This window comes from Alligator sinensis, unplaced genomic scaffold, assembly GCF_000455745.1.
Source record: "Alligator sinensis unplaced genomic scaffold, ASM45574v1 scaffold260_1, whole genome shotgun sequence".
NCBI classification, from domain to species: Eukaryota; Metazoa; Chordata; order Crocodylia; family Alligatoridae; genus Alligator; species Alligator sinensis.
Genome location: NW_005842431.1, coordinates 942,256 through 951,844, shown reverse-complemented (window position 1 = coordinate 951,844; position 9,589 = coordinate 942,256). Strand labels below are relative to the sequence as shown.

Here is a 9,589-nt window from a genome sequence, read left to right as displayed (position 1 = left end):
CAACGGGGATTAAGTTTCCCCCCCCTGCCCGCCAATGAGGGGAGCTGGCATACTATGCACAATGACAGATTCCTATCACACCTTGAATTCTGGTTTTACTTACCGCCTCTTGGCCTTGCATCCGGACTCTAAAGAGTTTCACAGGACGTGAGCCAAGGTACCTAGTTCTGGTATCAGAAAGATCTCCAGTGACTGGATCCAAGACAGTTCGCAATAGTACACCGTTCTTTTAGTCAGGAGAAAAATCACTTTGGTTAATGATCTCAAAGGAACACTAGCCAAAGCAGTTACACTAATATGAAAATATGCAATTCTAAAGAATCTCATATTACTGTCAATATTTAGATAGCTCTCCCCAATGTCTGCACCCAAAGAAGCTCACATATATAGTTAGCCTCTCAGCATTTACACTGAGATATAGAACTACTGTACTCCTTTGAAAGAGACAGAGGAATGAGATACAGTCACTCAAGGTCCATGGCAGAGCTGGGCACTGAGCCCCAACCCAAGAACCTTATGTACTAAACCCCTCCTCTCTCCTCACACACAGATCCTTCTTCTCCACTCATTATAGAGTACTTATTCTGACAGCAAGCATGAAGCAGAAGAAAGGGTCTGGGGCAAACTCTTTATAGGAAACCAGTTACTTCTATCACATGTAGGACAAATCAAAGACAATTTTGTTTGGTCACAGAACACTTTGCTGCAGATGGGAAAACATGGGAGACTCTTGGTACCAACGCTCCTGGTTTTGCAATGCACACTGCCTTGGAGGCTTTCCCTTCTCCATGCTCTCTCCAGAGCAGCCTGTGAACATTTCCTATATGGCCCAGTTGTTATAACTGAACCTCTTTTCAAAAAGAGTTGTCCTGCACTGTGTCAGCAGATTTCTTTTCCTTTTATTACCATGGATACTGGCCTGAAGCTGGAAATGTGTGGGGACTTGCTCAATCACTAACTGGGGAATTCCACACAGACACATGTATTGGGAGGAATGCATTGCAAGTCTCTGCACAGGTATGTGCCCTGATAAACTAGGGCTGTTGTGCACATGGAAGGTCACCCACTGGAGACTACACAATATGATGAACATTTAATAAAGTCTTTCATGCTAAACACCTCACAGAAGAGCTGTAGGAGACTAGTTAGCACTGCTCACCTGTAATCCGATATTCAAGTACAGGAAGCCAATAGAGCCTCTCTCACCCAGCTCATCCTGTTTTTCTGTACCTCCCATCTCCACAATACACAGTGATTCTGGCTGTGCAGGGAGGGCCTGCATGCTCAGTGGCTGTAAGCAATCCTGTGGGAGGCAGAGAAGGGACACTATAATGATCCACAGTACATGCAATTGACAAATCTGTTAAAGACATTTGATTTAGACAGAAAATTCTGAGAGGCATCCTGTCGGTTTCCTAGCATACAGGCATTTTGGATTAGTCTCCCCTCCTGGCCGCCTTACAGCTGTTACTACAGAGCAGCAGTCCAAGCTCAAGTTCATTACTACAATACTAGCTTCATACCCTTTTTTTTTTTATTCTTTCCTTATCTTTAACCCACAGACCAACATACATATCTGCACAGAACCAGAGATCACCCTAAATGCACCAAAAAAGCTGTGATATACAGCCAAGCCCCCAGATACCACTGAATTTGCACTGAGAACACCCGGGACTGCCACCTCACCAATCTTAAAAAGGCTACCTCCAGAGAGATAGATCACACATTTGAAAGAGCCACCCGGATACCACATGAAGAACTGCTGCACTACAGAAGAAACCCCCCCACGAATCGCACACTGCTGGTTGAGACATATCACCCCTCCCTTGAACCCATACGGCAGATCCTCAAACAATTGCAACCCATACTAGAAAGAGACCCTATTCTTAAAGAGATCTTCCCAGAACCACCCATCCTAGCCTTCAAACAAGCACCGAACCTTGCTAACCTCATCACCAAAAGCAAACTTCTTCAGGCCCAGAACACACCAAAAGGATCCAGACCGTGCCATGACAAGAAATGCAAAACCTGCCAACACATCTCCACCACCCTCACAATCACTACACCCCACAACAGAGCCATCAGCATTCCTGGATCTTACAGCTGCACCCCCAGAAATGTAATATATCTTATCCAATGCACCAACTACCCTGATGGAAAATACATAGGATAGACCAAACAACAACTGCGCACAGGAATGAACACACACCAGATATCTATCAAAGACAAGAATACCCAATTACCTGTGGGGGCACATTTCTCACAAGAAAACCACTCTCTTTCCAATCTCTCAGTTCTAATCCTCAAAGGAAACTTACAAAATGCTTCTCAAAGACGAGTCTATGAACTTCACTTCAACAATGCCCTGGATACTCAAAATCATGGACTAAATATAGACACTGGATTTATGACACATTACAACCTGCCTCACATCTGACTCCCCAGCTACCTCTCCATTATTTAACTGTTACATTCATCCCCCTTCTCCCCCCAAACCCAGCCTGTCTCTTCACCCACTGACTCCTCAATTTACATCTTCACTGCCTGTCTTGTATGCATACCAGCCCAGCCTCTGGCTTCTTTACTTTTCATTCCATCCAGGAAGAGTACACACCAACTGCAGAAACGTCCTTAGCCTGATGAAGGGTTTTTAAATCTGAAAGCCTGTTTAAAATGTTTTTCCAACTGTTTAATTTGGTCTAATAAAATATGTCAGGTTCACCCAAAGAACCTTGTCTGCCTTATCTTTAGGTACTTTTTTACATTAGACAAAATATTTACTGCAACAAATCTCAACAGCAGAGGAGAAGGAAACAGTGGCCAAGAATATTCAAACCTAACCTTAAAAGTCTGTGTATCTAAGTTTTTCGGGCTGCCTCAAGATGGAAGCACAGCTTTCCCAAATAATCCCCAAAAGAGAAACAGAATTCCACACCCCAAAAACAGCTAGCTGGGGTCCCACTCTGTGGTTACTTCCTTTAGAGTTCTTTGGGCAGAGCAGCTAAACAAACATGCCCAAAAGCAGAGTCAGGAATTCTCCTGGAAAGATGCCTCAAGTTTATCCTCAGCTAGAATGGATGCAAAGTGGAACCACGAGGAATGGCACAGTTATGAGCAAAGGAGGTTTCAATCAAACACTTCTACATATTGTTAGTTAGCAGTTTTCTTAAAATCTAACAATTGCAATCTCTTAAACTTAACTTCAAGGAAGGCTTAAAGACGGCCAAGGTCAGAGCAGCAAGAATCTCTTATTTATGTATATGTTGGTCTAGGAACCACTGAATCTGTGGTACGACAAGATGAAATTGCTACTTGCAATGGATGCCTAAATATTGGAACAGTGGATGCCATTAATTCAGTAACACTACACATCACATCTGACTCAGAAGCATTTGTATAACAAGTGCACACAATGTGTGATGCTAACTGAGCTCTAAAACCCATGTGTCTGAACACTTCAAACCAGCCCTAAAGAGCAAACACATATCAGATACTCACCGAAGGGTCAAGAGAAATGATTCTGACAGTGTTGTCCACCAGCCCAACAGCAAGGAAGCGGGAACGCTGCTCCCCAGGGGGAACATTGGCCAAACTCATGCACACCACATCTGCTGACATCTCCTTCCTCTCTGTGTACTCATTCAGCTGTCCTGACTGAGCCAGAAGACACAAGTTGATTCATTTACTAAGGGAGATAGGTAAACTGGTTCAGAAACCCCCTCAGATCAGGGGTAGGTAAGATACAGCCCACCAGATGACTGGATCTGGCCCATGGGCAGGCACCTACCAATTAATTATATTCGGCCTGCGGCTGCCCCTGCTGTGCTCCATATGGGATTGAACCCTGCCTCCTCCCACTTGGGGCAGCGCACACTGCGCTCCTGTTCTCACCCGCCAGAAGGCCCTGGCCCCAGCCTCAGCCCACATCTTCCTAGCGGGGCTGCTGCTGGAATTGCTTGGCTACCTCCGCTTCCAGCGGCTCCTCCTTCTCTCCCTACCTCGGGGTGGAAGCAAGTGGGGCTCAGCCCCATGTGGAGCACCAGGCAGCAGCTACAAGCTGGAGGGGAAGGGGTTGGGGGTGGGTGGGCTGCATCTGCACCACCAGGGTGAGCTCTGCTGCACACACTCCCTTCCCCACCCTTCCCCCACCAAACCCCAGCCAGCTCCCAGAACCTAGTGCTTGGGCAGTCCCCCGCACGTGCATACCCAACCCCCCTACCATACCCACACAGACACCCACCCCACAACCACATACACCTCCCTACCCCCCACGCACTATATATAAGAGTAAGACTTTATTTTGAGCTATTATGCAATTGCCTCAATATATACCACTCAAATACACAAAATCAGGACAAAAATATTTTTTTGAAATAAAAGTAAAATTTGATTTTTAGTAGATGATCTGGTTTTTATCTATACTTTATTAAAATGATTTCTTCTGAAAGGATTGTGTGCGCAGCCCTTGATTTGATTGGTTTGGCACCATTCTTGGGGAGGTCCAATGCCCCTGAAACCCCCACTGGTTGGTTGTGGGTGATGGGGCTGGTTGTTAGAGGTGTCACAACCCCTCGCTACCAGACAGGTCATACCTGTGTCTTGTAGCCTGGAGGGCAGAAGTTCTGGGGCCCCAGGGGCAGGTCACGCACCACAAGGGCAGGCCCTGTGGAAGGGCAGTGTTTCCCAGTCAAGGGGTGGACCTTCTGATGTCAGGGACCATGTGATGGTGGCAAGGGATTCTGGGACCAACAGGTGGCAAGCAAGGCAAGGTTTGGTGTCCAGTGGGTGGGCCTTCTTACATCAGGGACCAGGGGGAGGAGAGGAGGGAAGAGACTTCTAGCAACCTACCCCTCCCCGCCCCAGTACTTGCGGGGCAAGGTCTCCTGGTGGCAAAGGTCAGGGTGGGGCTTCCAGTTCCAAGATGGCAACAAGGGGGTGGGGCACCTGTCAAGGGGCAGGACTTAGCAGTTTGACAAGGGACGTACCCTTGCAGTCCTCAACAGCTCACCAAAACTTGTTAAGCAGCCCTCCAGCCAATGTAACTGCCTATATCCCCCAGATGAACCTTCACCTATTGTCCAGGACTTCAGATTGCAAATAAAAATCTAAAAATACATTTCTCATTTTCACTATTCCTGCACAGCCTAGTTTCAGCCAGGATTAGAAGCCTTAGTGCACAACATACTTTCCAGCCTCAGGTCTACAGCTGAGAGATTTAGTTGCTGAACCAAACTTTGGAGGTTTGCCCACATCTATTAACTCATCCAGTGACATTCTACAGACTGCGTGTGGTCCTCACCAAGGCCACATTCTAGAAGACTTCTTTCCCACCGAATCCTCTGCAGGCATATCAGTCCTCAGTGTGGCAGTCACAAAACCTTTGGTCCCTTCATCAAACCTGTCTTGTTTTAAATACACGTACCGGATCCATCTCAAAATAGACCAGTTCTCCTCCAGTCAATGCTATTACCACTTGTCTCTGGTTCACAGCACATTTTACAATGGTTTTCTTTCCCGGTGTCTTCCATTCATTCACTCTTTTATCTGCTCGGATGTGCCGGATGCCATCTGGGTAAACCTAAAGGAGAAAAAAAAAAAAAAAAGAAATAAAGCAAGTTTTCCAGCTCCCTTGACCAACGGCCAGTACCTCTAGATACTCCACACAGTATTGGCCTATTGACTATACAATACTCTAAATCTGCACAACAAAACAAAAGCTTGGGAAGACAGCATCCTATTTGGGCAAAAAAAACCTGAAAGTCCCTACTGGCATAGGACTGGGGGCCAGGTGCCTCCGAGACCCAGCCTGGGGGACTGGTGACATTAGCTTTCAGCCCGTCCAAGCTAAATGATAGAGTGTACAAGCAGAGGTGCCTAGGTAAACAGTATGTACACCAACCCACATGGGGCAATCTTTACAGTACAATGGACACATGAGGAACAAAGGCAGATATAAATGGGCAGCGTACGGCTTGGGAATGGGATAAAAGGTGCTTACCTGTACCAATGCATCATCCCCGAGTAAGGAGCAGGATAAAGTGGGGGTGGTACCAAGGAATCCAGAGTCAGTCACTTCCTCTACAGTCTCTCCGATAGACAACACCAGGGTGGCATTTACGAAGGACACAATAATGTAGGCATCAAACTCATCTGGTCAGGGAAAACAGAGAGGAAAAGGGCTGGTTATATACATGCAAGATCTCTACACAAAGAGCTAAGAGATGGACAAAAACATGAATGTTACTTTTCAGCAATATTCCAATAGCAATAGTTTTATCAACTAGCAGCACCACGCAGAAATTCGTTTTAGGAAACACAACACAAGAGAACAAGCATGGTATCCCAAGTCCCCTACTGTGTGAGATCAAGTCAACTCAGGCAACAGTTCAGGTTCGTAATAATCTGGGTTCTAGCAAGGCAGCCTTAGCTACAGTTGCTATTTAATAGACAAGGTGAGACCCAAAAAGCTGAAGTTCACACTTCCCCCGTATTAATGCTAAAAATATAAAAACCTAGCTCAATTCCCATTAAAGTCAACTTAAAGGTATAGCTTCAGTACCTTGATCCTAACAAAACCTTATTTACACAAACAGTTCTGTTGACTTCAATGTCTGTGGATACATATTTGCATGAGCAAGCCTCTACTTAGTATTAATGCAAAAGAAACCTGCAGTGAATTGTCTAGAACGGGGGTGGGCAAAATATTGCCCAAGGGCTGGATCTGGCCCATGGAGGGACTTTATCTGGCCCGTGGTTGGTCCTTCAGCCCCATTTGGCCCAGGCACCATCTGGCCTGTGGCACATCCTGCCGGCTCTGCAAGGGCAGCAGGGCTGGGGTAGCTTAGTAGCTGGACTCCATTTCCTGGCAGCCCTGGCCCCATGGAGACCAGCCAGAACATGCACAGGCAGGGCCCGAGCCCCAGGCAAAGCACATGGCCCCAGCACCAGCCCATGCAGGGGGTTGGGGTCCCTGCAGCCAAGGCTGCCTGTGGCTCCTCCCCACTGCTACCACCAGCACCACTGCTGGGTTGCCTTGGGCCCCTGCAACTGGCAGGGTGGTGGTGAGAAGCTGCAGGGCAGTCCTGGCATCACCTCGGGGTGGTGGCAGCAAGCAAGGCCTGGCAATGGTGGTGGAGGGATGATCACACCCGCCGCCAGGTCCTGCTTTTTCCCCTGCACCTAATAGCAGCTTCTGCCCAGGCTGCTGACGCAGAAGCTAGGCAGCAGCTCCAGCCCCTCTTCAGGGTAGAAGAGCAGCCCGGAGGTGGCACTCTTGGCCCTAGCTGTGCCCCTGATGAAGCTGCTACCCATCTGTGCCCACGCCAGCTCCCTGCCTGTCCACAGCCCCATCCTACATAGGGTGGTTTCATGAGCTGTTGCGCATGGTGGGGAGGAGGGGGTGGTGCTTACCCAGCCCGCAACAACTTCCCAAAACTCTCTACGTGGCCCCAGGCCCAACTAATTGCCCACCCCTGGCATAGAAGGACCTCACAGCTTACTCAGTCCTTTGGTAAAAGATAGAGTAAACCCACCTAACATTTATAGTTGTCTTTACCAGCTGTAGGGGTGAACAAATGCTTCTGCTCTCATTAGAGGGAATGAGGGAGGGTTGTTGGTTAGTTATCCAGTGCTGGCCTCTCCTAGTGGGCACAGCAGCAGGCACAGTGGAGGAGGTGGAGGAGCTACAGCAGTTTTGCTAGAAGTCACTAGAATAAATGGCGTGAAAGTGTGAACAACAGGGCTGGCCACAGAGAGGCAAAGGAGCTCATACATGTCCCAGCCCCTTCTTTCCTTTGCAGCTATCAGGACAGAAAACTTACAGGAATTTCTCAAAAGTAAAAACAACCTCCGAAAAGAAAAAATAGTTGAAGAAAGTAAGAATGATCAAGTCTGCTGGGAATCAAGTCAGGAGCCTTGAAGTAGAAATTTGTACCGGATAAACAAATCAATGCCTCTGACACTGTTGGCTGAAAATGGCATATTTTTACATATGAAAAATTCCCACTTGACCCCACTCAGACAGACCTCTGTGTCATAGCACAAATCAACTCTGTCAAGGATGCATGCAGAAGATACAGAAAATGTTTTTTGTCAGTTGATCATAGTTTCCCATGATTAGCACATCAATCATAGATGGAAAAGTAGCAAGTGAAATAGTATAAAAGCAAAGAGTGGAGAAGGTTCCTTAAAGACTACGACGTGAAGCCAGCTTAACGGGGTCAGTCCAGGATGTGCTGTAAATCTAAAGTAAGGCCGCATTTTGTTTTGTTTTTTAAGAGACCAAACTGGGTTAGCTGAAGTGAACATTTCAGGAACTGATTGTTCTTCTCCCCACCCTGTTCAGATGGGGAGGTGTTGCCAAGCCTGTTGTGTCACACTTATGAAAGAATATTCTTTTACATACAACTTAAAGTATGCAAACAGTAAAAGCAACACTTCACTGACCAACATCTGGCATGCAGACCACGGCTATGCAACTGCTCTAGTGAGCATTATGAAATCAAAGCCATTACAACTGGTCTACAAGTTTAGTAACCTCAATTACTAGCCTAGTAAGTGACTAAAGCCCAGATCCTTCAATATAATCCATGAAGGTAGAATCACTGATTTCAACGAAGTCTATTTGTATTTAAGTCCCCACTCGAATACATCAGATTTTATGATTAGGACCCAGGACTGCAATTTTTTCCCACTAAGTTAATCAGGAAGACTAATATTCTTTCTGACTTTGTAATGATCTAATAGGACAGTTATTTGAATTCTGCATCTTTACAAGCAGGTGGAACTTGCTTAAATGCTTTTGGCATATCTTGGTCACGTGTGTAGTTAAGTGAACATCATATCCTGACAATCTTGTACCTTTTGGAGGAAGGCCCAGGGTGGAATAGGACCTCTACTAAATGGGCATAAGCAATTGGTGACGGACAGGGGGGACAAGGCTGAACTCCTCAATGAGTTCTTTGCCTCAGTGTTCCTAAGCGAGGGGCAAGACAAGTCTCTCACTGGGATTGTAGAGAGGCAGCAGCAGGGTGCCAGACTGCCATGCGTAGACCCTGAGACGGTGCAGAGGCACTTGGAGGAACTGGATGCGTTTAATTCGGCAGGCCTGGATGAGCTCCATTCGAGGGAACTGAAGGCGCTGGCTGACGTCATTGCCCAGCCACTGGCGGGAATGTTTGAACACTCGTGGCGCACGGGACTGGTCCCGGAGAACTGGAAAAGGGCCAATGTGGTCCCCATTTTCAAGAAGGGGAGGAAAGAGGACTCAGGCAACTATAGGCCAGTCAGTCTCACCTCCATCCTTGGCAAAGTCTTTGAAAAAATTATCAAGGCTCACATTTGCAAGAGCCCGGCAGGAAAAATTATGCTGAGGGGAAACCAGCACGGGTTCGTAGCAGGTAGATCGTGCCTGACTAATCTAGTCTCTTTTTATGACCAGGATACAAAACACCTGGACGCAGGAGTAGGGGTAGACGTCATTTACTTAGACTTCAGGAAGGCCTTTGATACGGTATCCCACACCATACTGGTGAACAAGTTAAGAGGCTGTGACTTGGATGACTGCATGGTCCGGTGGGTGACGAATTGG

The 9,589-nt window shown here is 47.1% G+C and overlaps 1 protein-coding gene across 1 annotated transcript in view; it reads right to left on the bottom strand.

Annotated features, from left to right (window-relative positions):
- Positions 1-9,589, bottom strand: part of SF3B3 (splicing factor 3b subunit 3) — a 55,337-nt gene that overhangs the window by 24,885 nt on the left and 20,863 nt on the right. Inside the window, exons 12-16 of the mRNA XM_006030240.3 lie at positions 5,999-6,150; positions 5,423-5,578; positions 3,499-3,654; positions 1,160-1,303; positions 104-226 (exon numbers count right to left, since the gene is read on the bottom strand). Of these exons, the coding sequence (XP_006030302.1) occupies positions 104-226; positions 1,160-1,303; positions 3,499-3,654; positions 5,423-5,578; positions 5,999-6,150 (731 nt within the window). The remainder of the gene's footprint in view (positions 1-103; positions 227-1,159; positions 1,304-3,498; positions 3,655-5,422; positions 5,579-5,998; positions 6,151-9,589) is intronic.